The following is a 27,032-nucleotide window of genomic DNA, read 5'->3' on the forward strand; positions in this document are numbered from 1 at the left end:
GTCATTTATTTATTAGTTGTAATAACACAGTATTAATATATGTAGTTTTGTCTGTATATCATTTAATATTTTTCTTATCCTTTTTTCCATTTTTCGACTCATGAAATTTTGAAGAACAAGTGTCCAAATCTTTAAATTTAACAGACATTTAATGTATTATTTACATAGAAGTATTTATATTACAGTCATACTTATGATCTAGCTGCTCGATTATGAAATATGGAATTTTTCTTATAATAAGCTCTGATCCCAAGAATCACTTTGTGGTAATTCAATAGTAGTTATTGAATCTTGGTGGGGATAAGTTGGATGCCACCAATCTAGAATTTGATAGCTAACAACATCATTTAAAATAACTTGATTTGTTAATGTATTAGGGACATCTGACGTTCCAAATCCGAGTTGTAATCGATGATCCTTAAAACCGGGCATCAAAGTCATCGATACTGATTGCAAAATCAAGCCAATTACTGGTGGCAACATACTATATTTTAAACAAGTTACCTATAAATTGTATAATATTGCATAAATTGCTATTTGCCGTAACAACGCATTATGCATTAGAGATAATTGTCTCATCGTAAAATGAATACCCTGAGTATCTTGCAGCCCTCTTCCAAATTCACAGCTACATCCTCTAACATTTCAAGAAAATCTGTCTTTTTACCATTGATCTTCGTTTTCAGTTTTAATGAATTATTGTTAGCTTTTGGCAACTCTTTTAATTTGAAGTAAAAATACCATCGCTTTTTCCCTTCCTAAAAAAAAAATATCAATAAGTAATTTATGATTAATTAATTTTACTAAATGGTTCAACAGTAATATTACGTATGATTCTATGTTGCATACCTTATGCCACATAAGACAGCACTGTCTTTTAACAAGTGAATGTGGCTGATCTTGTCTTAAATAGGACACATTATCAACTTCTTTCTTCAAGGAAAAATAAGTGTAATGTAATGTTCTGATGACACAAGCACGGAGTCCGTGTGTACGAACCATACATTGTGGTTGTAGACGCTCTGGTAAACCAGGAACAAACCTATAGTAACTATATTATGCTTTACTTAATACTCCTATGTATTATCATAATTTTAGATTATTATGTTCTTACATAAAGACAAACTTACGTCTTGTACAAATGAAACCAAAATTTTCCTGTTGTTACCACATGATAAGAACTTCTACATATTTGAGCAAATTTTCCCACAGCCTCTGGACTAATGTATTCAGATATAATAAACCATATATCCAATGGATAATCTACACCTAAATAATGTAAAAATATAATTTGTCCTTTATTTCAGGAATTCTTCTTGAATTTTACCGTTTCATAGTCTCTATTTATTTTACCTTCTTCTTCTTCTGTAATACTCTCAAAGGAATTTGTCTTTCTGTTTCTTCTTTGATTTGTTAATGCACCTATAAAATAAGATCAATTTAAGTTTAATTGAGAACTAAAAATGGAACATGGAAAAATGGATCTTCATAACTGATTATTTCTAAAAATATCTACCTTTGGTATTTTTCTTCGACTTATTCAAATCACCCAGATTACCTTGATAACTTTCATTCATTTTGCTCCAGAAAGTTTTTTTCTCTGTTGTTGCTTCCTTCACTGTACAGATAGAATTGGATGAAAAAATTTGTTATAGTCTATTCATTCAATGATACAAATAAATAAGTAGAATTTCTTATATTAGACAGAAATGGCATAACACAAAGTTGATTGAAATGTATTAACAAGGTAACCTTCAGAGGAGACATTTATCACTGCCTTTTTAAATCTTGTGTGTGTCCGTGATGAATTTGCAAAGTCATCAATGGTTATATCTGTCACGAAAAAATAAAGCATTATTTCGTCGATATACACATACTTTTAATAATGTGTCAAACGAGGAATTTTTTAAAATAATTAATAAAACAATAATTAACCTCCAATCAAATTGTCGTTGCCATTTTCCGCATTTACTTTTTTGTTAGATTTTTTCCTTAAAATAGGCATGATGTTAAATGCTACGTTACTATATCTACAAATTAATCAGGTACCAGTTGCAACAGAATAAAACCTAAAACTTATAACTATTTACACTAGTAATAGATGACATTGTAACCGTCCATCATATTTTTTAGCAAAGTCAATAAGAAAGATGTGTTCAATCCGTATGAAGCATCGTGTTGTTTTTGCATTTAATAATTTTACGTTATAGATACTTCAGTTTTTTCACTTCAATAGACTAATTGCCAATAATTGAAGATAAGATAATATGATTTAAATGTAATCTGTATATAAACTTTTATTTAAATATTTAGAAATGTGTGGAATTATATTCCCAGCAGATTAACGTAAACACGATGATTAAAAACTTTTATTTTAATTGATATTCTTTTAACGTTGAAATACTATGTTACAGAATTTTTTTTAAAATGAACGCTACGGAAAGTGAAAAACGTATTTTTAATTTTTTGCAACTGCAAAATTGTTGCTTAAGATGTTGTTTTCGTTTTGTTGGGTGGCGCACGCTAGATTGTTACGAAGATCCTATTAAATATGCAAAAGATGTATGTTTTAATTACTGTAATTTTTTAATTTTTGATTCAATATTAAATTCTTTTATAGGCTGGGTATATTAAAGCAGAAGATACCTCTTTTAACGATGAGATACCGTGCATAACCTGTTTAGGAATTCTACAAAATAAGACACAAGAACAAGTTATTGGAAAAGTATGTTGAAGCATCTGTTTTAAAATATATATAGACATTTGATATAAATTTCAAATAATTTTACAAACAGATTCAAGTTGAAGTAGATAAACAAAATTATGATAGTGGAACATTTATATGTGCATTAACAATACCAGTATGCATCAGTGTCAGAGAACGTTTTTTGCATATACAATGTGCCACCCAACTTAATCTTTCAGAAGATGCATTGCTAGATTTTAAAGTCAAACTGCAAAGTGTTAAAGATGTTTGGAAATGGATAATGACTCCAAAATTAGAATTGGCTATTAAAAAACAAGTGGATTCAATGACACCTTCTCCATTTCTGATTGAAATTATTCTAACATACAAATTTAATGAGAAAGAATGTGAAACATTGTAAGTTTGGAATTATTTTATTTCTAGAAATATGTTATTTTAATTACAATAAAATATTCTTTGTCTTAGATTATTGTGTAAAGGAACAAATAACACAGGGAATAAAAGGAAAAGAAAATATAACGAGAATAGATTTAGCAGAAAAAGTATAGAGACTCTAATGACCAAAATAATAGACAAAGAATTTTTTCAATACTTTAAAGCTGTGTCATTTGATACATCAGATAGCATTAACGTAGAAAATATCATATGTTCACATTCAAGTATTTTTATAGGAGGTAATATTCCTTATTAAAAGTATAACTATAATATAAATTATTAAATGAATTATAATTTCAGGACGGTATAATAAATTATCAAGAGAACTCAGTCAAACTCCATGGTTCATAAATGGAGAGAAAAAGATGCAAACATCTGTTCAGGACATATTGTGTAATCCTATTGCTGAAGTAACAAAAGCTCAATGTAAGTTGGGTATTCTAAAACTTTTAATATTGTAATTAACAATATTTCAGTCAAAATTTAATACCCGCTTTTCATATATAGCTATTAAATTTTTATCATCTGGAAGAGAAGATGTGGATGTTAGAAACATATATTCTGGAAGACCATTCGCCGTTGAATTAGTTAATCCTCGAATGACCAAAATAACAGAAGAGTTACTATCAAATTTAGTGAATAAAATTAATCAGTCCTCAAAGCAAGTACAAATCACATCAAACTTAAAAGTTTTATCCAAATATGACTTGAAAAGGTTAAAAGAAGGCGAAAATATTAAAACAAAATTTTACCGAGCACTTTGTGTTTGTCGTAATGCGTCTAAGAACGTGTTATCTCTTGAAAAATTAAATGATTTGAAACGTGTGAAAATAATACAAAAGACACCAGTGAGAGTATTGCATAGACGACCTTTAAGTCCCAGAGAACGATTAATATACGAAATGAGAGCTCGTTGGGTTGAGCCTCAGGAATTAAAAAAGTTGGATATTAATACTGAGGATGCTAGTATGTTTTTTGTATTAGATATCAAAACACAAGCTGGAACATATGTAAAAGAATTTGTGCATGGAGATTTTGGTCGAACTAAACCAAGTTTATGCGACATTCTTAATGTCGAAATCGATATAGTCGCATTAGATGTAACAGGGATTAATTTAAATTGGCCATAAAAATTATGTTGATATTGAAATAACTTTATATACCAATGTAAAAAATATATTATCTTAATAATAATTGTCTTATAATAAAAAATATATTTCAAATAATTTTTGTTATTCCTTTAAAAATAATGTAAGTCTTTATATTTCATTAATAATTATTTTGTAATAAAAAATATATTTCAAATAATTTTTGTCATTCCTTTAAAACTAGTGTGAGTCTTTATATTTCATTATCCAAAAATGTCTTTTTACAGCAGCCATAGAGATTCTTTCCGAGCTTTTCCGTTTAATTAACTGTAATTAATATAAAAATGATGATTTGCTTAAATAAAGAATTACAGCAAACATATGCAAGAATTACCCTTGATATCAAATCTTTGGCTCCTGATGTAATTTGTTCTGGCCACTGTATGTTTATTGCTTTTATTTTCACGTAAGTTTCTTGCTGTGAATCACTAAGAAAAGGTGGTTTACCCACAAGAAATTCATAACAGAGAATACCTAAACACCAATGATCGACATATATATCATATGTTTGTCCTGTTACCATTTCTGGAGGTAAGTAATCTAATGTTCCACATAATGTATTCCTCCTGCAGTTATTGTTATTGATAGTAAACATTGCCTTACTACTGTTGTAATTATTAATTATAATTATAAATATACTTACTTAGATGATGGTGCATGGACAGACCATCCAAAGTCTGCCAATTTTACATTACCTTCATATGTAAGTAATAAATTTTCTGGTTTTATATCTCTATGAATTACATTATTTCTATGACAGTATTCTAAAGCATCCGCTACTTGATAAGTATACTTAGCAGATCTGAAAAATAATAATGACAATTAAAAGTAAATATATAAATTAATTAATCATAAATTATAAATTAATTTAAAAAATACATACAAGTGTTCATTAAATCTTTCATTTGGTTGTCTCTTTAATTCCTTATACAATTCTCCTCGAGCAGCAAACTCTAATACAAGATAGATGCGCTTATGATCATGAAAATACGTTAACATTTGCAGAATATTAGGATGCCTAAAAAATATTCTTACAATATATTTTTATTTATGAACAAAAAACTAAAAAATGCACAAGATAATATATTTACCTTAAGTGTGTTTGAATTTCAATTTCACGCATCACTTGTTTTTCTACACGTCCTTTCATTAATTCCACTTTGTATAAAGTTTTCAATGCTACCATATAATGTGTACTTTTCTCTCTAGCCAAGTAAACACGGCCAAATTTACCTCTGCCTAAAGGTGCACCGATTTCAAAATCATCTAAATTCCATTGATATCTATGAAACAATATTTTATATTCATAATAAAATTAAAATTGCTTAACATCTTTTACAATGATTAAAACAAAATTTCTCTTCGGCATACCTTGATCCTCTAGTTTCAACATGATCTTCCATTTTACATAAAGTATCTAAAACAATTTCCTTATACTCAGATGGAACATTGGATGGACATTGAAATGCTTCCATGTGAGCCATAATGTTACAAACTATAGACTTTCTAAAAAATTTTGAGATATTTTTGAAAAAAAAGGTTTTATTATACATCTATTATGCTGTATAAATTTATATATTGAAGTAATTTCATATTACCTTTGGGACACAATAGTTATTTACGTAATATATAATATTTGAATTAAATTCTTTAATAAAATAATACTTCTTAGTAAAATAACCAGTATATATTCATAAAAAATTTTTTAACATCTGCACTTTTCAACTGACATTTTTGATTTAAAAAGAACTGATAGATTAAAGTGACACCTACAGTGCGAAAATCGCAAAAAATTTGATTGCAACGCGTAATATTCCTCAAATTAATTTCAATAGATAAATTTATAATGAAGAAATTACTTTTAAGATATATTACAAATAAGTAATTCAACTTGAAATAAAAAGATTATAATTTTCAAAGAATATCTATAGCCTATCCAACGAGACGAGGCAGTAAACATAAACAAAATTTTGTTGCTATGGCTGCGAAGTGCGTCATCTCGTTGGACAGACTACAGAATTTGTATACTCATGCTTGTGTAGGCTATATACGTATGTTGTTAAAGTTTCTCTTCTATACCTATCTCATGCTTTCTACTAGTCCTCTATCATAAAGTAGTTTTTGCTGATCGATTTTGACATTTTGTGGTAAATTTTTGACAGAAATCGACCGGCTCGAGTATCACAATGGTAATTAAGCATGTTATATGTTTGAGGTTATTTATATTCGTGTAAATAGTTAAGCAGTATATTATACTATGCGTAATTGATTTTATAATTGTTTTCGTTAAGGAAAATATTATGTGATTATTATCTTTAAAATCCTATAAATAAACTTCTTTTTAACATACTGTGTGTATTTACTTTATATATTTACTTTTTAGGGTAATGAAAGCTCGCTGCCTATGGAACTATGTTCTAATTGTAAGTCAGTATGAAACATTATTTTTGATATCTTGAAATAACCCATCACTGTTCCAAGTATATTCGTTCAAAATAAACGCTTTATGTACTTTTCTAATAGCTAATATTATATTATGAAATTATTTCGAATAATATTTGATAAAAATTTTATATGAGATTATGTTAAAAATAATTTCTTTTTATTTAAATCATTTTCATTTACATATTGCTTCTGATTTATTTTTATCTCCAATTGCTTCAACTAAACATAGCACTTGTGAAGTATTAACCACCATATTTGTTGGTATACACATACATACATATGCACACATCTAATGCTATTAATAAAAAATATTAGTTTTATGATCCTTACAATACCTTTTAACATAAAAATATTCTTTTTTTAGTTGATGCTGATGAAATTAGAAGATTAGGAAAACGATTTCGGAAGTTAGATTTAGATAACAGTGGTGCTTTAAGTATTGATGAGTTTATGTCATTACCAGAATTACAACAGAATCCTTTAGTGCAACGTGTTATAGATATATTTGATGCAGATGGCAATGGAGAAGTAGATTTTAAGGAATTTATTCATGGTGTTTCTCAATTCAGTGTTAAAGTATATATAAATTTTATTAAAAGATAACAATAAATATAAGTAGAGCATTCAAAAATACTTTTATTCTTTTTTAACAGGGAGATAAAGAAAGCAAATTAAGATTTGCATTTAGAATTTATGATATGGATAACGATGGTTTTATAAGCAATGGGGAATTATTCCAAGTATTGAAAATGATGGTAGGCAATAACTTAAAGGATACTCAACTTCAACAAATTGTTGATAAAACAATATTATTTGCTGACAAAGATGAAGATGGCAAAATTAGTTTTGAAGAATTTTGTTCTGTAAGTAAAAACTTTTAGATGATTCTAAACAGGCTAATTATATAAAATATTTGCTATATGTGATTTCAGGTTGTTGGTAATACAGATATTCATAAAAAGATGGTGGTTGATGTTTAAATTATCGAAAGTTTATGGAAAGAAAAATATTAAAGAACAAGTTAATGGTAATATCAATTTGACTTAATGAATTCATTATTAACACTAGATTGATTGGATAATTATAAGTAACAAAATTGTGTAGGGTGAAATTATGATCGTTATTAAGTCTTTAATCTATACAAAGTCTTTAATATATATATATATACATAAGTTTGTCATCTGTGAAAATGCTTTCCATAGTGCAATGTACATTACAATTTAATTGACCACCGACCTTCTAAGATTGTGCACATTTACTGAACATATGTATTGTATAGATTTTAATATTATAAAATGTCTTATACGCAACATATACATATTTTTAGTTGAAATATTACGTTTTTTTAGTTGGAAATATTATGCAAATAGCTCTGTTATCATTTTATAATTTATAATATGATTTAATTAGTGTACAAAAATCTATAAAGCTGTTTCAGAAAACTTTTGAAGATACAATTATAATAACATGTAAATTATTTAAGAAGCATTATTTTATATATTGAACTCTAATTCAGATATATGTTTTCATTCTTATCTTACAATATACTTCAATAATGTGGAATATGTCTAGTAAAAAATTGCATTTTCCTAATTTTTCTATTAAATACTATCATAGTTAAGTGAATAGGAATATTTTATTTGTTTCATAATATAAGACCCATTGAATTAGGTTCTGTAAGTAGTTAATTTGTAAAAAAGATTCTGTTTATTTTTAAAATAAGTTTGTATTGTATATATTATGTTCAATTATTAATTAATCCATCAATTGTGTATTTGAAAGAAGTATTATATATTATTTAATCAATTATTACTAACATCTGAAAAGTCCCATGTGTTGATAAAATCGATTTTACAGAGAACTTCAGTTTTGAACTAGATTAACATAACAGCAGGATTCTCGAAACTTTCAAATACACAAATTTTTAAAAATAACCTTATTTGTTTATTATATGACTATTAAGAGAATAATGTATTACAAAACAGAAATTAAATAATATATATTGTTTTATTCTATGATTATGATATTTTGTACATTTACATATTATAAAATCTTAATGTTCAAAATCTTAAGGTAATGTTGAAATAAATCCATTATATATATATATATAATATTTAGCAATTTGAAACTTATATATATATATTCCAATATTTTTATTTTGTAAATTAATATAAAATTTATTTGGTCGTTTATTATTACTAAATATAATAATTTAGAAAAATAATTGTAAATCCTTAGGTTATTAACATACTATTAACTATATGTATTACTAATGCCACTACTTGAATATGAAATTTAAATGTCTTATTTATCTTTTATATTACTTATATTATTTATAATTATTATCACTTTGTTTTTATCCAATTGTCAGATATTATTTTTAAACATATATATATGAAGTATTTATAGTAATAAAAGAGGTACAGATATATATATATATATTTTATCCTTTATTGATGTAAATTTTATGTGAAATATACTTTATATGACAATATCGTATCATTCCAAACATATAAAGAAATCGAAATAGATTCCGTAAATCCGACATTAAATGTATAAAAATCGTAAATTGTTTTATTAGTTGAAAAAATAATATGATAAATGAAAACTAACCAAACGCTGTCAACGTTGACATGTTTTTAAGGTATTGGTAGCACTGCTTCGTCCCTTGCCCTTCATTGTTGCTATTTAGTACCCGGTGTGTTTGCGTTTTTCATTGCTTCTTGCGTAAAGTTCTACTATAGATTTTTATCAATCCGACGAGAGTTGTCGACAGAAATAATTTAGCGACCAAAAGAAGGCGGAGAGGCTAGCGCAGGAGGTGAAGATGGATAATTTGGAGGAGGTATTGCAAGCACTTGACGAATTTCAGAAAGTGCGTCCAAGTGAAATACCTCGAGAGCTCGAGGATTATTTGTGTTGGGTTGCGAAAACAGGTGATCCTGTTTATCAGTGGTCGCTGATCAAAACATTGTTCAGGGAGAAACTGACACGCGTGATGACTGAATTTTACGAAAGTTGTCCGACACTTGACCTAGCACCGTGTCCGAATGTCGAACATTTCAATTATGACACGATGAAAAGCAATCTCCTCGAACGTTTGGAATCATTTGCAAACGCCCCATTTACTATTCAACGAATTTGTGAGTTATTAACAGTACCTCGTAAGGAGTACAACAGGGTTGACAAGTTCATGAGAGCCATTGAGAAGAATATTTTGGTTGTTTCCACTAGAGAACCTGGACCACTATCTAGAAGGAACGAGAATGGTGATGGTATGGTTAATGGATCTGTAGATGAAGATGCATCTGTAACACAGCCTCCTCAAGATGTAGAGATGGAATATTGGGAAAAAGATTGTCCTTCCACAGTTACAATTAGTGTGCACACTGTTGAAAATGAAACACCTTTGTTACATACTGTTGTACCAACCAATGACATAATAAAACACGTATTTGGTTTCCAAAAACCTTCACATGAGAAAGTAGAATCAACATCTTCTAAGTCCGACATTGTGGTATCTAATTCCTTACCAACTACTTCAGAATTTTCTGGTGTGTCCAATTTGAATTCTCAAGCACAAACACAGGATTCACAGATTGGACCTACGATGCAAAATTTGTCAACTATTGTTCCTGAAACTTCTGGAATTATTAGTGATGTTTCAGAAGCAATTATGAACGAGGATACCAGTTCTCAGCCTAGCTTAGAATTAGAAAATGAAGGAGGAGATTCTGTAGACTCCTCAAGGAAATTGCAAACTACTTTTCAGACTAAAGATTTCAGTTCAAATGAGAATAAATCATCGAAGTTTTATGTAGATAATTCTAAAGTGAATGAAAAGACAGACATGGAGACAATGTCGATACACGTACAAGAAGATTCAAGTAAAAGTAATGATATATTGGTTAAGTCAGATGTTGAAATCAAAACGGTATTGGACAACAAAGAATCGGTTAACCCAGTTGTTGAAAATCTTTTAAATACTAATGAAAATTTGGAAAGCACGATAAAGTTAGATACGGAAGTAGGAAACATTCAATCAATTATCAATACATCTGGTTCAAACAAGGAAACATTAACTTCAAAAAATAATAATATGGGAAGTACATCTACAACAAATAATTCAGAACAATCTACAAATAATTTAATTTTATCTACTGATAATGTAAATACAGAAGAAACTATAAATACATCAGAAGATATGTCTGTAGATGTAGAGAATCTAAAGGAACAAAGTAAAGAAGCAGAATTAATAAAAGATTCAAAACCTTTAGTGGAAGAACCATGTTCTAAAGCTAACGCAATAAAAAATTTTAATTGTAACCAGGAAAAAGATAATTTAACTATCACAGAAACTGTAGAAGATGAGAACAAGATGAGAGTGATGAAGTCCATAGTACCTGATCCAATTCCTATTGTCGAAGAACCAAGAGACTCAGAATGTATTAATGTAAAGGAAGATATCTCACCAATTGTTGAAATAACAGAAGAATCAGAAAATCAAAATCCTACGATAACATGTCAATCAGAACACAAAGAAAAAATGTCTATTGAAGATAGTAATGTAGCGCAATTACAAGATAATAATGTAACTTCTATCAGAAATAAAATAGAGGATAGTGACACAGTAATAGAAAATGTCATGAGTAAAAAAGGGCAGGAAGCAGTGGAACTAATGGAAGTAGATGAAGAAGAAACATTATCCGTATTTCAACAGGATGATGAACCCATGGAGCAAGAAGCAGTACAATCATCTAGAAGTTAATAACGTGTAAGAAGAAGGTTCTATTCACTTATTTTTAATATTTGATTTTTATTATAACAGGAAACATAAAGAAGAACAAATACTGAAAAAACGATTGTTTACATTACAAAATTTTTTATTGTAGTTCAAACATGATTTATATATGACTTCTCTTAAGTGATTTGATACATAAGTCGTATAAAGAGATATTGTAAGATTTACAAGAAATTCTCTGATCATATGTTCTTTACCATTTCATTAACTTTATAATTACCATTAAATCACGTAAATTTTGGAATTGTACAGAGATGTGTTCATATGAATTTCTAAGCTCCTGTAGAAAGCAAAACACTACCTATTTCCAGAACATTATAATATTAATGACCAGTTTTGACCATGGTTTGGATTTTATCTCAAATTAATTCATAAACAAGCTTAACAGTAAATTTATGCAGATAAAGTTTCTACTTAGAATGTGGCTGTGTTTGTAACGAAGCATATAAAATTTTTACATGGCTTGTAACAAATATAACATGTGATATAAAGAAACAGACATTTTAAACATACATTTTGGTGCTTTGCAATATATTTTACTGGCAAATAGGGAGCATAAATCCAATCATTGTGGACTAAATCAATTACTGATCTTACATAAAAAGATGTCCCAAAATTTTATTAATTGAGAAATAATTCTCAACATAAAAGATGCACTGGGTCTTTGAAATTAATACTTATTAGACATATTTCTATAAAGATGACTGATCAATTGTATTAAACATAGATGAGATCAAACCATAGATTCCATTTAATGATTCAATTTGAAATTGATAAAAAAAGATGCCTTTATTATATACATCTCCTATATAGAAAAGGGTAAAACATAGTAAGAATAAAATGTTTGTCTTTTCTAGTTGGAGAAATGAATGATACTGCTCTCTTTATGTCTTGCTGTGTTTTCTTAGAAATGTAATAATTGAATAATTGTCAAATAATACAAATATGGCAATATTCTCTTTTCTGTTAAATTGAAGATTATATTAAACTGGCTTGTGTAATTTAATAATCAACCTAGTTTAATTACAACAACAATTTGCTTCTGGTCATATGTTTTTATTGAATATTTTTATGCAGACACAAGTCTAGAGATAGTTCATCTTAAAAATAATTATAATAACAATATATTAATTTAAATACAACATAGATCAATGATATAAGACATTGATATAACTTAAAATAGCAGTGTACATTATTTTATAGAAAATATATTAAAAATTATTACCAAATAGTAATTATTTACAATACCTGCCTTACTCCTTAGATTAAAAAAAAATATATATATATATAATTTTGTGATTTTGATATTAAATCACAGCTTCATGTAGTAATTGTTTGTGTTTTACAAATTATTTAAGCACACCATATAAACATATATCAGGTCTTATTTCTAAAATGTTTGTCTTTGATGACATTTTTTTCACTCTTTGTGAAAATGATTTATATACACAAAATATGGTTTTAAAATTTCATAAGAAATAGAACATGATATAGGTAGAAGTTATGAATATTTAAAAACCATAATTACAAAATAAAACATTGTATTTCAGAAATTAAATTAATAAATTTATTAATCATTTATTACAGATGCTATTTTCAATAACCTTTGTACATTAATTTTATACATTATTAAGTATTTCTGGTTTACTGAACACATTAATCATTAATTATTAATCATTAATTTTTATTAAACCCCAGAAATTAAGCAAAGGTTTGATGTTGAACTAACTTATGAAAATAACTGTCCTTTAAGCTCACAAGCTCTTTATAAGTTCCCGTTTCCGTTATTTGTCCTTCTTTCAAAACAATGACTTTATCTGCATTTTTTATTGTACTTAATCTGTGAGCTATGGTTAGAACTGTCCTTCCTTGAACAGCTTTTTCTAAAGCTTTTTGTACATAATGTTCACTCTCCGCATCTAATGCACTTGTAGCTTCATCCAAGATTAAGATTTTAGGCTCCTAAGTACAAGTAATTCTGAATTACTAGTTTTTATTAGACGATTTTTATCTCAGTAATGTTCTTACCTTTATTAAAGCCCTAGCAATAGCAACTCTTTGCCTTTGTCCACCACTAAGAGTAATACCCCGTTCTCCAACTACTGTATCCAAACCATCTGGCATATCTTTTGTAAATTCTAAAACATGTGCATATTTTGCAACTTCTTCTACATCACGTTTTACTGAATCTATTGCTCCATATAATATGTTCTCTTTTATTGTACCACTAAAGAGAATAGGTTCCTGAGAAACTATACTGATCTGTGATCTCACCCATGCTGGGTTAAGAGATTGAAGATTATGTTTGTCTAAAAGTATAGATCCTAAATTGGGATCATAAAGTCTCAATAAGAGTGAAGCTATTGTAGACTTTCCAGAACCTGATGCTCCAACGATAGCAATTGCCATACACGGTGGGATTTTTAAACTGAAGTTTTTCAAAACCCATGTATTTCTTCTTGTAGGATAAGCAAAATTGACATTTTGGAATTCAATATCACCGGATAACTGCTTTTCCAGAATTTTACCACCTTGAATTGGTATTGTTGGCTCTCTTTCAATCAATTCAGCTAAACGCATATTTGCGCCTAATGCTTTATTTAATTCACTATAAAATGAAGATAAGCCATTTAAAGATATTGCAACATACGCTGCATATATTAAGAATGCGCTTAAGCTTCCAACTGTAAGAGAGGAATCGGAAACCATAGCCCCACCATAATATAAAACAGACAGGATAATCACATTTCCAGAAAAACCAGTTAATCCAAAAAATATTCCTCTGCATAAACTTTCCTTGTAACAAATTTTAAGCACATTGTCTAGCTGGGAATTATAATAATTGGATTCATTTATTTCTTTTGAAAAAGCTTTTACTGTTCTTATATTGCTAATTCTCTCTTCAGCAATTGTATTTAGTTCTGCTAAATTATTTTGCATGTCTTTAGAAATCTTCTTTAAATAGCGACCACATACTATGGCTAAACCTGCAACTGGTGGCACGACGGTTAGACCAATTATGGCCAATTTAGGCGAGGCATAAAGCATCATTGATATCCCACAAATACTCATAAAAGTAGAACGTAATCCATCTGATATGTTACTTGTTAATGCTTGGCTAACAAGTTGTGTATCTCCTGAAATTAATTAATAATATGAAAGATTGATACATATATAAAAGAATTTTTGAAAAGTTAAGAATTATACCAGACAATCGACCAACAAATTCTCCTGTATTACATTTATCAAAAACTGCTATTTCTTGTCGAAGAATGGCAGCATACAATTGTTTTCTTAAAGACTGTGTAATCCTATGTCCAGTAGTAGACATTAAATATATTCTGCAGAAATTGCATAGAGCTCCAATAACAAATACTCCAAACAAAATAATGCACAATTGATTAAGGTTTTTCTTTGTATCTTCTTTGTCACTTGCATAAATAATATCAATTAATTTTCCTAAAGAAAATGGTACTACCATTGTTATAGTAGATGAAATTAATAAAAAGGTAATAGCACCGAATAACCTCCATTTCTCAGGTACTGCTAGGACAATTAAATTTTTTAGTTCTGACGTTTCTCTTTTTTTTTTGGTAAATTGTACTGTGGAGTTTAAACTTTTGGTTTTTATAGCATTTGTTGTGTGACATCTTAAAATTGAAAATATAGGGCTCTTTCTACTAAATCTGATTGATGGCGTTAAACACGTATAAAATAACTGTTTATGTGTGATCATTGATTTGCGAAATTTTATTCTTTGTGAAGAAATACTTCTTGTAAATAACCTCCAAACGAGTACCATGTTTTTTTAATACGTTTATCAACTAAGCAATTCACAAAATGAAAAGTCATTAAAACTTGTGTTTCATCGTTAATGATGTAAGGTTGATGAATGTTATGACACTTTCAGAGTGAACAATAGGTAAATTGAATATATTATAATCTATTAATATCAAAAACTATATTTGAAATATTTTTCAATACATGTTTATAAAACTTTAGTATGATGTTAATAATTATTGATTGACAATTTGTTTTAATTTCATAATCAATTTAAAATCAGCTGTACATTGAAAAAATACTCCTGTAATCACGTGACTGGATAGACAATGAATGAACCGTGTGTAAATTTGATGTGAAAGAACATTTTGTGTGGTTGATTTTAGTGTATTTATTTATTTCTGACGTATGGTATGAACTATACTCATGCATATGTTCTAATATACATATTATGTATATGTATGTTCATATATGTGTAGTCAATATAGAAGATATAAATAAATATAAAATTTATATGTTGATATATATTATGTATTTAATAAAAATAGAACTTTAAAGTTTTATTTTATAAAGTTAAAAAATCACAACTTTAATATAAAGTCAGGAATCTTAAAACAAAATGAACTAACTCTTGGAATATATGATTAATAAATACTTTATAGCATAATTTGTATTAGCTGTATGACAGATATAAGAAAATAGATTTATAAAATTGACATGAATTCAATATTGTTGATTTAATATTTGAAATATTTATTTTTGTTAAAAAATATATTGAATAATTTATGAATTAGTTTGTATTTTTTTTATATTTCTATGTAGTTTTAAGATTATAAACTATGTTTAAATTAGAAGTAATAGATAACGTAAATGCATCCTATATCAAGAGGAGTGGGGGAAATGTCCTAAAGCGCACAATTTAGTTGAGCATCCCATATTAACCAATGTAGAGGTTATAAACTTAAGATAATTCTTTCGAAAGGCGCACTATCTCATTGTTTTTCTATATTTACCACAAATTCACTGAATTAATGACATTGAACTAATTTAGTTATTTGTGTGTACACGACACACAGATTTCCATTCGTAATTTATTTCACTTGTAATTGGTGTGCATCAAAACATGAAGAATATATATGACAGACGTACTGTAATAATGTGATTGAAAACACATTGAAAACTTTAATCATCAAGAAATTTAAAGGAGTCATAACAATCATGAAAATGGTTCATCATAACGCAAAATTCGTGTGATGTCAAATAGGTATATAAGAGATAACACTACTTTACATTTTCTCTTAACCCCTTTCAATGTTTAAAAATGTCATCTTTTTAGATATCATTACGAGAATATTTATAAAAGTACTATCGTAGAAGTGGCATCTGTAAATTTTTAACAATGTCGAGTACACTTGTACAACAATTTGTTCAGAGACTTAAATCCAGGAATGAAGAAATACGTAACAAGGCAGCTAGAGATCTGTGTCTCTATGTTAAAACAGAACTACGCGAAGCATCACAGGAAGAAATTACAGCTTTTATGGATGAATTTAATCACCACATATTCGAGATGGTATCTGGGTCAGATGTAAATGAAAAAAAGGGTGGGATCTTAGCCATAGTTTGCCTTATTGGAGCTGATGTAGGGAATATTAACACAAGAACTATAAGATTTGCAAATTATTTAAGGAATTTATTACCTTCTAATGATGTGGGTGTTATGGAGTTAGCTGCGAAAACAGTTGGTAAACTAGCATTAGTTTCTGGTACTTATACAGCAGAATACGTAGAATTTGAAGTAAAGCGTGCCTTTGAATGGCTTGGTGGTGATAGACACGAAGGTAAAAGACATGCTGCTGTCCTTGTTTTAAGAGAACTTGCTGTTTCTATGCCTACATATTTTTTTCAACAAGTGACACCATTTTTTGAACTCATATTTAATGCAATACGTGATCCAAAACCTGTAATAAGAGAAGGTGCTGTTGAAGCATTGAGGGCAGCTTTAGTCGTCACTGCACAGAGAGAAACAGCAAAACAAATGCACAAGTCACAATGGTACAAGCAATGTTATGATGAAATAGTGTCAGGATTTGAAGAAGTGTATACCAGAGAAAGAGGAGTAAATAGAGATGATAGAATACATGGTTCACTGCTGGTATTGAATGAATTGCTAAGATGTAGTAACATTCAGTGGGAGAGAAATTATGAAACGTTAATGGAACGACTAAATTGTTCTACCCAACAAAATGAAAACGATATATTATCGTTGATGCCGCGATTAAAAACAACGATAGTGTCCAAGTGGTCTAGTTCTTCTCAAAATTCTACTAATTCTCAACAAACATTATATCCAGCACATGAATCTGCAGTATGCCGTTGTTTAATGCAAGAAAGATTAGATGATATTTATAATGATGTAATGAACCAGAGAATGTCTAGAAATCCACATATCCAACATGCTCTTATGATGTTGTTACCTAGGCTTGCAGCATTTAATAAAGAAAAATTTACGAAAGATCACTTGAGAGAATCATTAACGTATCTTTTAATGACTTTACGTAGTAGAGAGAAAGATCGATATGCCGCATTTACTACAATTGGGCTTATAGCAGTTGCAGTAGAAGATTCAATAAATCCCTACCTTTCAAAAATTATGGAAGTGATCAAGAATTTATTACCTTCTAAGGAAACGTCTGCTAAAAAACGTGGAGCATCTTTGGAACCTGCAGTATTCGTTTGTATTACTTTACTCGGACATGCGGTAAAACAAGTAATAGCTGCAGATGTGAGAGATCTGTTAGAATCTATGTTACAGACTGGATTAAGTCCCATTCTTACAACATCTCTCAGGGAACTAGCTCACAGTGTACCATCATTGAAACCTGATATATCTCAAGGACTTCTACGAATGTTATCTCAAGTTTTGATGCAGAAACCTTTAAGACATCCTGGTGCACCATGGACTGCAACCAGTCCTATCTCTGGACCTCCCACTGAAGTGGATATTCCATCTACAGTTTTAGCATTGAAGACTCTTGGAACCTTTAATTTTGATGGCAATCCACTTTTACAGTTTGTAAGGCGATGTGCCGACCATTTCCTTACGTCTGAACAAGCAGAAGTTCGATTAGAGGCTGTAAGAACATGTTCACGATTGTTGCGATTAGCGTTAAATCAACCTGGACCAACAGTAACTAATACTGTCTCTACTGTTCTTGGAAAACTGTTAGTTGTGGGCATAACAGACACAGATCCTGATGTAAGACTCTGGGTTTTAGCTTCCCTAGATGACTCATTTGATATTCATTTGGCACAAGCAGAAAATCTTTCTGCGTTATTTATTGCGATGAATGATGAAATGTTCGAAATAAGAGAATTAGCAATCCGCACAATCGGACGATTAAGCACGATGAATCCAGCATATGTTATGCCCTCTCTTCGTAAAACACTTATTCAATTTTTAACAGAATTAGAACACTCAGGTATGGGTCGTAACAAGGAGCAAGCTGCACGAATGTTGGATCATCTGGTTGTCAGTGCGCCAAGACTTATTCGACCATACATGGAACCCATCCTGAAAGTCCTTGTCCCAAAGTTAAAGGAACCTGAATCAAATCCTGGTGTGATTCTAGCTATACTACGCGCTATTGGTGATCTAGCGGAAGTTAATGGTGCTGAAATGCAACAATGGATGCCTGAACTCCTCTGTATATTGCTGGAGATGTTAGTCGACGCAAGTTCTCCAGAAAAAAGGGGAGTTGCTTTATGGGTTCTTGGTCAATTAGTCGGAAGCACAGGACATGTTGTTAAACCATATATGCAATATCCTTCATTACTAGATGTATTGATAAATTTCTTAAAAACAGAGCAACAATTAATTATTAGAAGAGAAACTATAAGAGTTCTTGGATTATTAGGTGCTTTGGATCCATATAAACATAAGATGAATCTTGGTCAGATTGACTCTCAATTGGATACTCTCACTTCTATGGCTGATACTAAAAGTGAAACTGAAAACACACAAGATTTAACTACTAGCGAAATGTTAGTGAATATGTCCTCGTCAACTTTAGAAGAATATTATCCAGCGATCGCAATTGCAACGCTTATGAGAATTATCCGTGATCCGACGTTATCGCAGCACCATACTATGGTGGTTCAAGCTGTAACTTTTATATTTAAAAGTTTAGGTATTAAATGTGTTCCATATATCTCTCAAGTGATGCCGAGCTTCCTTAATGTGGTTCGTACAGCAGATGTTAACTTTCGAGAGTTCCTGTTTCAACAACTGGCCGTCCTTATTGCCATTGTGAAGCAGCATATTAGAAATTATTTAGACGATATATTTAATTTAATTAAAGAATTTTGGACTGTGAATAGTCCATTACAGAGCACGCTGATACTTTTAGTTGAACATATTGCTGTAGCATTAGGTGCAGAATTTAAAATTTACTTACCTCAATTGATGCCACAAATATTAAGAGTTTTAACGCATGACACAAGTAAGGATAGATGGGTCACAGTGAAGCTTCTTCAAGCACTCCAAAAATTTGGAAATAATCTAGACAATTATCTTCATTTAGTTTTACCACCAATTGTAAAATTATTCCATGCCACTGATTGCCCAATAACTGTGAACAAAGTGGCGCTTGAAACTGTTGATCATTTAGCAGATACATTGGATTTCACAGATTTTGCATCTAGAATCGTGCATCCTTTGGTACGAACTTTGGATCAGTGTCCAGAGCTACGAAATACGGCGATGGACACATTATGCGCGTTAGTGATACAATTAGGGAAAAAATATCAGATCTTTATCTTATTAGTACAGAAAGTTATGACGAAGCATAAAATTGTTAATTCGCGTTACGATGTTCTAATTGATAAAATTTTGACAGAGACTACCGTTGCTGACGGCGAAGATTATCTCTTAATGAGACATCGACATGCAAGAAACAAAAATCGTGACTTATCTTTGACACCGTCTGACACGACTACGATTAAAAGATTACACGTATCCGCCTCGAATCTTCAAAAAGCCTGGACTGCAACGAGAAGAGTTTCAAAGGACGATTGGCTGGAATGGCTAAGAAGTTTGTCGATAGGTTTGCTCAAAGAATCACCGTCACCTGCATTAAGATCATGTTGGGCTCTTGCACAAACCTATTCTCAATTACCCAGAGACTTATTTAATGCTGCTTTCGTTTCCTGTTGGACTGAATTAGACGACACATACAAAGCGGAACTTATACAAACTTTACAACAAGCATTAATGGTTCCTGATCTTCCAGAGATAACTCAGACGATCTTAAACCTAGCAGAATTCATGGAACACTGTGATAAGGGGCCATTACCTTTGGACAATAAAATTTTGGGTGAAAGAGCAATGCACTGTAGAGCTTATGCAAAGGCATTACATTATAAAGAAGACGAGTTTCACAAAAGCAGAAATAGCAATGTTTTTGAATCTTTAATTTCTATCAATAACAAACTTCAACAAAAAGAAGCTGCAGAAGGTTTACTGGAATATGTTATGAATCAAAATAATCAACAAGACTTAAAAGTGCAAATTCGTTGGTATGAAAAATTGCATAATTGGGATAAAGCTTTGCAATTATACAGAGAAAGATTAGAAAGCAACTCTACGGATGTAGAGTCAACTCTAGGTGAAATGCGTTGTTTAGAAGCTCTTGGGGAATGGGGACAGTTGCACGATGTCGCTACGAAACAGTGGTCACATCAAAGCGACGAAACCAAGCAGAGAATGGCTAGAATGGCGGCAGCTGCAGCATGGGGTTTAAATCAGTGGGAAAGTATGGAAAAATATGTCTCCTTGATACCAAAGGATACTCAAGATGGCGCCTTTTATAGAGCTGTTTTAGCAATTCATGATGAACAATACGATATTGCTCATCAGCTAATTGATAGTGCTAGAGATTTATTAGACACAGAATTGACTGCCATGGCTGGTGAAAGTTATCAGAGAGCTTATAATGCCATGGTGGAGGTCCAGAAGTTAGCAGAACTAGAGGAAGTAATACAATTTAAATTGGTCCCAGAAAGAAGGTCCACTATTAAATCCATGTGGTGGGAAAGGCTTCAAGGTGGGCAGAGGATAGTTGAAGACTGGCAAAAGATTATACAGGTTCACACGCTGGTAGTTTCACCTCAGGATGATATGTATACATGGTTGAAATATGCTAGTCTTTGCAGGAAAAGTGGCAGTTTAATGTTATGTCACAAAACATTAGTTATGTTGCTTGGAACAGATCCTTCCTTAACTCCTGATCAGCCATTACCAACCACTCATCCTCAAGTGACATTCGCTTATTGTAAGCACATGTGGGTGGCAAATAAACGTGAAGAAGCGTATAATCAGTTGCAAAGATTTGTGCAGATGTCTTTACAACCGACGACTGTGTCGGTGGTAAATCAAGAAGATGAGAAACAACAAGAAGTAAGAAAACGATTACTTGCTAGATGTTATTTGAAGCTTGGAGAATGGTTGGAAGCTTTGCAGGGCATAAATGAACATTCTATTCCGGCGGTGCTATCTTATTATGCTGCAGCTACAGAACACGATCCTACTTGGTACAAGGCATGGCATGCTTTTGCATATACTAACTTTGAAACGGTTTTATTTTATAAACATCAACAAGGCGATTCGAATAATGAGAACATTCCAGGAAACGGAACTCGCGGTAATCTTTCTAGTTCACAGTACATATCTCAATTTACTGTACCAGCAGTTGAAGGGTTCTTCAGATCTATTAATCTTTCCCATGGTAATTCTTTGCAAGATACACTTCGTTTGTTGACCTTGTGGTTTGATTATGGTCAGTGGCCAGAAGTGTATGAAGCTATCGTCGAAGGTATCCGTTTAATCGAAATCAATACTTGGCTACAAGTAATTCCGCAACTTATAGCAAGAATAGATACACCCAGAGCTTTAGTTGGTAGATGTATACATCATCTCTTAATAGATATTGGAAAAACACATCCTCAAGCCTTGGTCTATCCTTTGACTGTAGCGTCGAAAAGCGCCAGTCATGCCAGAAAGACCGCCGCCAATAAAATTCTTAAAAGTATGTGCGAACATAGCCCGACTCTGGTGCAACAAGCAATGATGGCTAGTGATGAATTAATCAGAGTCGCGATTCTCTGGCATGAATTGTGGCATGAAGGGCTGGAAGAAGCTAGTAGATTATATTTCGGTGAAAGAAACGTTCGGGGAATGTTTGATACGTTAGAGCCCTTACATGCAATGTTAGAGAGAGGCCCACAGACTTTAAAAGAAACATCTTTCAATCAAGCTTATGGCAGAGATTTAATGGAGGCACAAGAATGGTGTCGCAGATATAAAGCTTCGCGCAATGTCCGTGATTTGAATCAAGCTTGGGATTTATATTATCACGTTTTTAGGAGGATATCTCGACAGTTACCGCAGCTAACTAGTTTAGAACTTCAGTATGTCAGTCCAAAATTACTTCTTTGTAGGGATTTAGAATTGGCCGTGCCAGGCAGCTATAGCCCTGGACAACCAATAGTTAGGATAGCAAGTATACATAGTTCTATGCAAGTGATAACAAGCAAACAGCGACCGCGAAAATTATGTATAAAAGGTCAGCTATCTTTGAATTTCATTAGTTAATTTAATATGTAATTAATCATTGAACACGCTAAACATTTTAAATATTTAACATTTGTAGGTAGCAATGGTAAAGATTACATGTTCCTTTTAAAAGGACACGAAGATCTCAGACAGGATGAACGAGTAATGCAATTATTTGGTCTAGTCAATACCCTCCTGTTGCATGATCCAGATACCTTTAGAAGAAATCTTACTATCCAAGTAAGTATATCAAAATATTGAAAAGCCTAGAATATTATTTCACAATGTAGAATTTTATTAACTAGATTTTATATTCAGAGGTATGCTGTAATTCCACTATCCACAAATAGTGGTCTGATTGGTTGGGTACCACATTGTGATACATTACATACACTAATTAGAGATTACAGAGAAAAAAAGAAAATACTACTAAACATAGAACATAAGATAATGTTAAGAGTAAGTACATAATATTACATATATGTTATCCTGTTTTAGTTAATTTAATTACAAGTTGATTTACAGATGGCACCGGGTTATGATCATCTTATGCTCATGCAAAAGGTTGAAGTGTTCGAACATGCCCTTGAGCATACACATGGTGATGATTTGTCACGACTTCTTTGGTTAAAATCACCGTCAAGTGAAGTATGGTTTGATCGTAGAACAAATTACACTCGTTCTCTCGCTGTAATGTCTATAGTAGGATATATTCTTGGCCTTGGTGATCGACATCCATCTAATTTGATGTTGGACCGTTTAAGTGGGAAAATATTACACATTGACTTCGGAGATTGCTTCGAAGTAGCCATGACTCGTGAGAAGTTTCCCGAGAAAATTCCGTTCCGGCTAACAAGAATGTTAATCAATGCAATGGAAGTAACGGGAATCGAGGGCACGTACAGAAGAACTTGTGAATCAGTAATGTCAGTGTTACATCGTAACAAGGATAGTTTGATGGCAGTACTAGAAGCGTTTGTTTATGATCCTTTGTTAAACTGGCGGTTGATGGACAATGCCGCATTAAAAGGTAAAAGATCTGATGCCCAAGGAATGAGTGCCAGTAGTAATCAAGAGCACAGCGATGTATTAGATTCTCTTACCGCCACATTACCAAAGAAAGGAGTACCATGTAGCGTTGAAAATGGAGGTAAATTATTTATCTTGATAAAATTCAAGTTTTTTTAGTCTATCAAACAGAAAGAATAATCGTAATTAAAAATTTGCATGTAAATAATAAAATATGTAAAGGAATAAATTGGACTTATTATTACTGTAGGTGATACTAATCAACCAGAAGCACTGAACAAAAAAGCTCTTACCATCATAACAAGAGTAAGGGATAAATTAACTGGACGTGATTTCTCTCACGAAGAAACACTGAGTGTCCAACGCCAAGTTGATCTTTTAATTCAGCAAGCTACTAATAACGAGAATTTGTGTCAATGTTACATTGGATGGTATTTTTTTATTATTTTATTTACAATATATTACATATAAATATTAAATATAATTTTATAATTATTTATTAATTATATAATATAATGTATTTTTATATGTTAATGAAATCATATTTAATTTACAGGTGTCCCTTCTGGTAAATATGAATTTTCGTAGATGAGGACCTTAATGTGTATGATGTGCAGTCTCGTTCCTGTTTTTGCATTTTTTATTATTAAGAAATAATTATATGTAGTATCGTACCATTAGAGCATATTGTACATATATAAGCTATATTATTATATTGATTGTATATAATACTCATGTTATTCCTGCTTATAAAGTACAATGTACATTAGAAAAAACACGCTTTAGAAACCATATGATAATCAATTTTTATGTAAACATGAAAAGATCTACTCAGGAATAAGATTATAGTAACAATATTTTTTTCTTAAGGATTGTCTTTGTATTCATTGAAATTTGTATAGTTTATACAATGTACACAACAATGTTTGCACATTTTTATTATAGGACAGAACAATATCTTAGTATATCAATTGATATAAAAATGAACTATGATTTTAAAGAAATACTATATGATGTTTTAGACATTGGTGTGTGGTTTAGCCTTCTTTTATTAAGAATTTATTGTAATGTTTCTACGTTTCCCAACCCAAAGGCACAAGGTAATAGGCTACTTAGCGAAGTTTTTAACACATCCTTCATTAGAGGATCTGCTAAATAAATTGGTACATCACCAAACTCTGCAATAGCTTGTCTACAAAAGCCACATGGTGTGGTAAAAATATTGTTCACTTTATTAGCTACGACTGCTAGGACTTTAAACTTTCTTTTCCCTTCTGACACTGCTTTAACAATAGCTGTTCTTTCAGCACATGTTCCTACAGGATAAGATGCATTTTCTACATTGCACCCTGTGAAAATGATCCCATCGGTACAAAGCACTCCAGCTCCGACTTTAAACTTACTATAGGGTGAATAAGAGTACTCACGAGCAGCCATACTCTTCTTTATTAGAGATTGAATATCTGGTTCTATAAAACATAAATATTTATAGAAAAGTTAGTGCTATTAATCTTCGTTTAGTAAATTTATAAACTGAAATGAAAGTTTTAAGATGAAATGAATATTTTAGTGAAATAATTTATGGCTATTATACAAAAATAAAATCCACAAAAATATTCTACAATATATCAAAGTAAATACAAGTTAATACTATTACTAATTATAAAATAGTACGTAAATTATTAATGAAAAATATTTTCTAATGATATACGTAATTTATATGTAAATATAGTAACATATTGTTTTACAACCCAACTTGATTCACAGCAAATAATGACAAATAAATTTATCTACGATATCAAGTCAAGAAAATGGCAATAATAGTTGGTGAACTCAGTTGCACAAACATATCGTAGCATTAATATTTACCTATATCCGTGAAATCAATAATTTCTTCTGTATTCATTTTGGTACGAATTATTAAATATTATGTATATATATTTTCTAGGAAGTCTAATTACGATTTAATTCGTATTTACGTATGCTTACTTTTATAATTGTGTTACATTACCTTATCTAATCTTAAGAGAATTTTATTTTAATTTTATCTTAAAAGTAGAAAAAGATATTATGTACAACACAGATGTACAACAATGGTATGAATTAGCGAATTTGCTAGAAGTTCACAGCCATACATATAAATAATATTGACAACCAATAGGAATGCGCGATTTAAGAGGTAATAAAAATCCTCTTTAAAGTCCTATATTTCACATTACTTTTTTATGGTTTCATATAATCATTAACCATAGCAATTATTTATTAATGTACATATGTTTTAGTAAAAGTGTCCAAAGTATTCTATAACATTTATAATTCAATTTCTTACGTACACTTTTAGCTTAAGCTTAAATTAAATGCTAAATTGAGCATTCAATTTTTAAAAGAATACGTTTTCTATAATAACTTTATTGTAGTCTATTTTATTAGAATATAAAATTATATTAGTCATTAAAAAAAATTCTTCGTCTTCAAAAAGATTATTATCGTCATATTACCATTTGTGCTTTCCCATATCTGTAAAAATAAGGAAGATATCGAAGATGATAAAGATTATTGTCTCATACTATATATGTGAATATTTATATGAGAATATAACAAATAAAATCTTTTTATTCCTGTTGACTTTGCCAACAGGGAGGTAGGTTACCAAGTTCGGTGGTTGAACTCAATATGGTTCCTACACTTACCGCTGTAAATCGTAGAGGGCATAACAAAACCTGTGATTTTTTTGCACGATCGATATTCTAGAACATGTGACACAAAGTTCCATAAAGTGTTAGGTCTGTTCTGTATACATATCTGGTTTGTGTTATAACATCACAAGTTGTTTAGTCAGTCTGTAGTGTAGTTGCTAATCATTTTACTACTACAACGATGAATTTCTCTCGATTCTCGGTAATGGTCTACTGCGCAACCGGCAAAACTGCGTTGACGAAACTGTAGTTACCATTATCAATGCGAGAGAGCGTTCTATCGTATATTAGTTGCTCAGCTGTTTTGAAGAATCGACGCAGCTTAACAGTGATTATCCGTAACGCAGTGTAGAATTGCTGCTTTCACGTCCAAACGCAA

At 30.5% G+C, this 27,032-nt stretch overlaps 8 protein-coding genes across 18 annotated transcripts; 4 read left to right on the forward strand and 4 right to left on the reverse strand.

Moving 5' to 3' along the window:
• Positions 1-130: 130 nt before the first annotated feature.
• LOC100650819 (putative transmembrane protein 183BP) lies at positions 131-2,228 on the reverse strand. Of its 3 annotated transcripts, none has more exons than XM_003398995.3 (8): positions 1,936-2,077; positions 1,753-1,833; positions 1,517-1,618; positions 1,354-1,422; positions 1,131-1,269; positions 850-1,042; positions 594-758; positions 131-504 (listed from the first exon to the last, which is right to left on the reverse strand). In XM_003398995.3, exons 1-8 carry the CDS (start codon positions 2,003-2,005, stop codon positions 232-234), a joined length of 1,092 nt encoding a protein of 363 aa, XP_003399043.1. In that variant the 5' UTR covers positions 2,006-2,077; the 3' UTR covers positions 131-231. The 3 variants fall into 3 exon arrangements, with proteins under 3 accessions (XP_003399043.1, XP_012169229.1, XP_012169230.1); XM_012313839.2 differs by having other exon boundaries at positions 850-1,051; XM_012313840.2 differs by lacking the exons at positions 1,753-1,833; positions 1,936-2,077 and adding an exon at positions 2,091-2,228 and having other exon boundaries at positions 850-1,051.
• Positions 1,908-4,368, forward strand: LOC100650934 (tRNA pseudouridine synthase Pus10). 4 transcript variants are annotated; one of them, XM_012313841.3, is made up of 7 exons: positions 1,910-2,045; positions 2,415-2,562; positions 2,621-2,725; positions 2,796-3,103; positions 3,173-3,381; positions 3,443-3,568; positions 3,650-4,368. In XM_012313841.3, the coding sequence occupies exons 1-7, from the start codon at positions 2,014-2,016 to the stop codon at positions 4,270-4,272; spliced, it is 1,551 nt and encodes a 516-aa protein (XP_012169231.1). In that variant the 5' UTR covers positions 1,910-2,013; the 3' UTR covers positions 4,273-4,368. The 4 variants fall into 4 exon arrangements, with proteins under 4 accessions (XP_012169233.1, XP_012169231.1, XP_012169232.1 ...); XM_012313842.2 differs by lacking the exon at positions 1,910-2,045 and adding an exon at positions 2,144-2,278; XM_003398996.3 differs by lacking the exon at positions 1,910-2,045 and adding an exon at positions 2,209-2,346.
• LOC100651048 (aurora kinase B) lies at positions 4,130-9,367 on the reverse strand. Of its 2 annotated transcripts, none has more exons than XM_048409873.1 (7): positions 9,349-9,367; positions 5,662-5,796; positions 5,382-5,573; positions 5,174-5,308; positions 4,934-5,092; positions 4,625-4,856; positions 4,130-4,557 (listed from the first exon to the last, which is right to left on the reverse strand). In XM_048409873.1, exons 2-7 carry the CDS (start codon positions 5,772-5,774, stop codon positions 4,471-4,473), a joined length of 918 nt encoding a protein of 305 aa, XP_048265830.1. In that variant the 5' UTR covers positions 5,775-5,796; positions 9,349-9,367; the 3' UTR covers positions 4,130-4,470. The 2 variants fall into 2 exon arrangements, with proteins under 2 accessions (XP_048265830.1, XP_003399045.1); XM_003398997.4 differs by lacking the exon at positions 9,349-9,367 and adding an exon at positions 5,889-6,130.
• On the forward strand, positions 6,323-8,750 carry LOC100650453 (calcineurin subunit B type 2). Its single transcript, XM_003398992.4, has 5 exons — positions 6,323-6,479; positions 6,674-6,713; positions 7,100-7,311; positions 7,389-7,598; positions 7,668-8,750. Exons 1-5 carry the CDS (start codon positions 6,477-6,479, stop codon positions 7,713-7,715), a joined length of 513 nt encoding a protein of 170 aa, XP_003399040.1. The 5' UTR covers positions 6,323-6,476; the 3' UTR covers positions 7,716-8,750.
• On the forward strand, positions 9,245-12,765 carry LOC100650121 (serine/threonine-protein phosphatase 4 regulatory subunit 2). Its single transcript, XM_003398990.4, has one exon. The coding sequence runs from the start codon at positions 9,563-9,565 to the stop codon at positions 11,501-11,503; it is 1,941 nt and encodes a 646-aa protein (XP_003399038.1). The 5' UTR covers positions 9,245-9,562; the 3' UTR covers positions 11,504-12,765.
• A 315-nt stretch (positions 12,766-13,080) lies between these two features.
• On the reverse strand, positions 13,081-15,342 carry LOC100650335 (ATP-binding cassette sub-family B member 10, mitochondrial). Its single transcript, XM_012313838.3, has 3 exons — positions 14,744-15,342; positions 13,565-14,673; positions 13,081-13,498 (listed from the first exon to the last, which is right to left on the reverse strand). The coding sequence occupies exons 1-3, from the start codon at positions 15,336-15,338 to the stop codon at positions 13,238-13,240; spliced, it is 1,965 nt and encodes a 654-aa protein (XP_012169228.2). The 5' UTR covers positions 15,339-15,342; the 3' UTR covers positions 13,081-13,237.
• Positions 15,343-15,365: 23 nt separating this feature from the next.
• On the forward strand, positions 15,366-24,826 carry LOC100649664 (serine/threonine-protein kinase mTOR). Of its 2 annotated transcripts, none has more exons than XM_048409862.1 (8): positions 15,366-15,458; positions 16,393-16,580; positions 16,653-22,938; positions 23,026-23,168; positions 23,247-23,387; positions 23,454-24,078; positions 24,208-24,388; positions 24,514-24,826. In XM_048409862.1, exons 3-8 carry the CDS (start codon positions 16,716-16,718, stop codon positions 24,527-24,529), a joined length of 7,329 nt encoding a protein of 2,442 aa, XP_048265819.1. In that variant the 5' UTR covers positions 15,366-15,458; positions 16,393-16,580; positions 16,653-16,715; the 3' UTR covers positions 24,530-24,826. The 2 variants fall into 2 exon arrangements, with proteins under 2 accessions (XP_048265819.1, XP_012169223.1); XM_012313833.3 differs by lacking the exon at positions 15,366-15,458 and adding an exon at positions 15,630-15,727.
• A 162-nt stretch (positions 24,827-24,988) lies between these two features.
• LOC100650004 (cytidine deaminase) lies at positions 24,989-26,747 on the reverse strand. 4 transcript variants are annotated; one of them, XM_012313836.3, is made up of 3 exons: positions 25,827-26,207; positions 25,385-25,426; positions 24,989-25,306 (listed from the first exon to the last, which is right to left on the reverse strand). In XM_012313836.3, the coding sequence occupies exons 1-3, from the start codon at positions 25,861-25,863 to the stop codon at positions 25,017-25,019; spliced, it is 369 nt and encodes a 122-aa protein (XP_012169226.2). In that variant the 5' UTR covers positions 25,864-26,207; the 3' UTR covers positions 24,989-25,016. The 4 variants fall into 4 exon arrangements, with proteins under 4 accessions (XP_012169226.2, XP_012169224.2, XP_012169225.2 ...); XM_012313834.3 differs by lacking the exon at positions 25,827-26,207 and adding an exon at positions 26,648-26,747 and having other exon boundaries at positions 24,989-25,426; XM_012313835.3 differs by having other exon boundaries at positions 24,989-25,426; positions 25,969-26,185.
• Between the last annotated feature and the right edge of the window lie 285 nt (positions 26,748-27,032).

Source organism: Bombus terrestris, chromosome 11 (genome assembly GCF_910591885.1).
Source record: "Bombus terrestris chromosome 11, iyBomTerr1.2, whole genome shotgun sequence".
Lineage (NCBI taxonomy): Eukaryota > Metazoa > Arthropoda > Insecta > Hymenoptera > Apidae > Bombus > Bombus terrestris.

What these genes read in the sequence shown, in the direction of transcription:
- LOC100650819 (XM_012313839.2), bottom strand. Translation starts at nt 2,005, where the DNA reads ATGCCTATTTTAAGGAAAAAATCTAACAAAAAAGTAAATGCGGAAAAT. An exon ending in CAACGACAATTTGATTGGAG is followed by an intron (nt 1,834 to 1,935) that starts GTTAATTATTGT and finishes TTTTCGTGACAG; the next exon opens with ATATAACCATTGATGACTTT. An exon ending in GTCGAAGAAAAATACCAAAG is followed by an intron (nt 1,423 to 1,516) that starts GTAGATATTTTT and finishes CTTATTTTATAG; the next exon opens with GTGCATTAACAAATCAAAGA.
- LOC100650934 (XM_012313841.3), top strand. Translation starts at nt 2,014, where the DNA reads ATGCTACGTTACTATATCTACAAATTAATCAG. An exon ending in TATATCTACAAATTAATCAG is followed by an intron (nt 2,046 to 2,414) that starts GTACCAGTTGCA and finishes ACTATGTTACAG; the next exon opens with AATTTTTTTTAAAATGAACG. An exon ending in AAGAACAAGTTATTGGAAAA is followed by an intron (nt 2,726 to 2,795) that starts GTATGTTGAAGC and finishes TTTTACAAACAG; the next exon opens with ATTCAAGTTGAAGTAGATAA.
- LOC100651048 (XM_048409873.1), bottom strand. Translation starts at nt 5,774, where the DNA reads ATGGCTCACATGGAAGCATTTCAATGTCCATCCAATGTTCCATCTGAG. An exon ending in GTTGAAACTAGAGGATCAAG is followed by an intron (nt 5,574 to 5,661) that starts GTATGCCGAAGA and finishes ATTGTTTCATAG; the next exon opens with ATATCAATGGAATTTAGATG. An exon ending in GTCCATGCACCATCATCTAA is followed by an intron (nt 4,857 to 4,933) that starts GTAAGTATATTT and finishes CAATAACTGCAG; the next exon opens with GAGGAATACATTATGTGGAA.
- LOC100650453 (XM_003398992.4), top strand. An exon ending in TATGGAACTATGTTCTAATT is followed by an intron (nt 6,714 to 7,099) that starts GTAAGTCAGTAT and finishes TTCTTTTTTTAG; the next exon opens with TTGATGCTGATGAAATTAGA. An exon ending in TTTCTCAATTCAGTGTTAAA is followed by an intron (nt 7,312 to 7,388) that starts GTATATATAAAT and finishes CTTTTTTAACAG; the next exon opens with GGAGATAAAGAAAGCAAATT.
- LOC100650121 (XM_003398990.4), top strand. Translation starts at nt 9,563, where the DNA reads ATGGATAATTTGGAGGAGGTATTGCAAGCACTTGACGAATTTCAGAAA.
- LOC100650335 (XM_012313838.3), bottom strand. Translation starts at nt 15,338, where the DNA reads ATGGTACTCGTTTGGAGGTTATTTACAAGAAGTATTTCTTCACAAAGA. An exon ending in ATTTGTTGGTCGATTGTCTG is followed by an intron (nt 14,674 to 14,743) that starts GTATAATTCTTA and finishes AATTAATTTCAG; the next exon opens with GAGATACACAACTTGTTAGC. An exon ending in TTGCTAGGGCTTTAATAAAG is followed by an intron (nt 13,499 to 13,564) that starts GTAAGAACATTA and finishes ACTTGTACTTAG; the next exon opens with GAGCCTAAAATCTTAATCTT.
- LOC100649664 (XM_048409862.1), top strand. Translation starts at nt 16,716, where the DNA reads ATGTCGAGTACACTTGTACAACAATTTGTTCAGAGACTTAAATCCAGG. An exon ending in AACATAAGATAATGTTAAGA is followed by an intron (nt 23,388 to 23,453) that starts GTAAGTACATAA and finishes GTTGATTTACAG; the next exon opens with ATGGCACCGGGTTATGATCA. An exon ending in ATGTAGCGTTGAAAATGGAG is followed by an intron (nt 24,079 to 24,207) that starts GTAAATTATTTA and finishes TTATTACTGTAG; the next exon opens with GTGATACTAATCAACCAGAA.
- LOC100650004 (XM_003398989.4), bottom strand. Translation starts at nt 25,863, where the DNA reads ATGAATACAGAAGAAATTATTGATTTCACGGATATAG. An exon ending in TATTGATTTCACGGATATAG is followed by an intron (nt 25,427 to 25,826) that starts GTAAATATTAAT and finishes TATGTTTTATAG; the next exon opens with AACCAGATATTCAATCTCTA.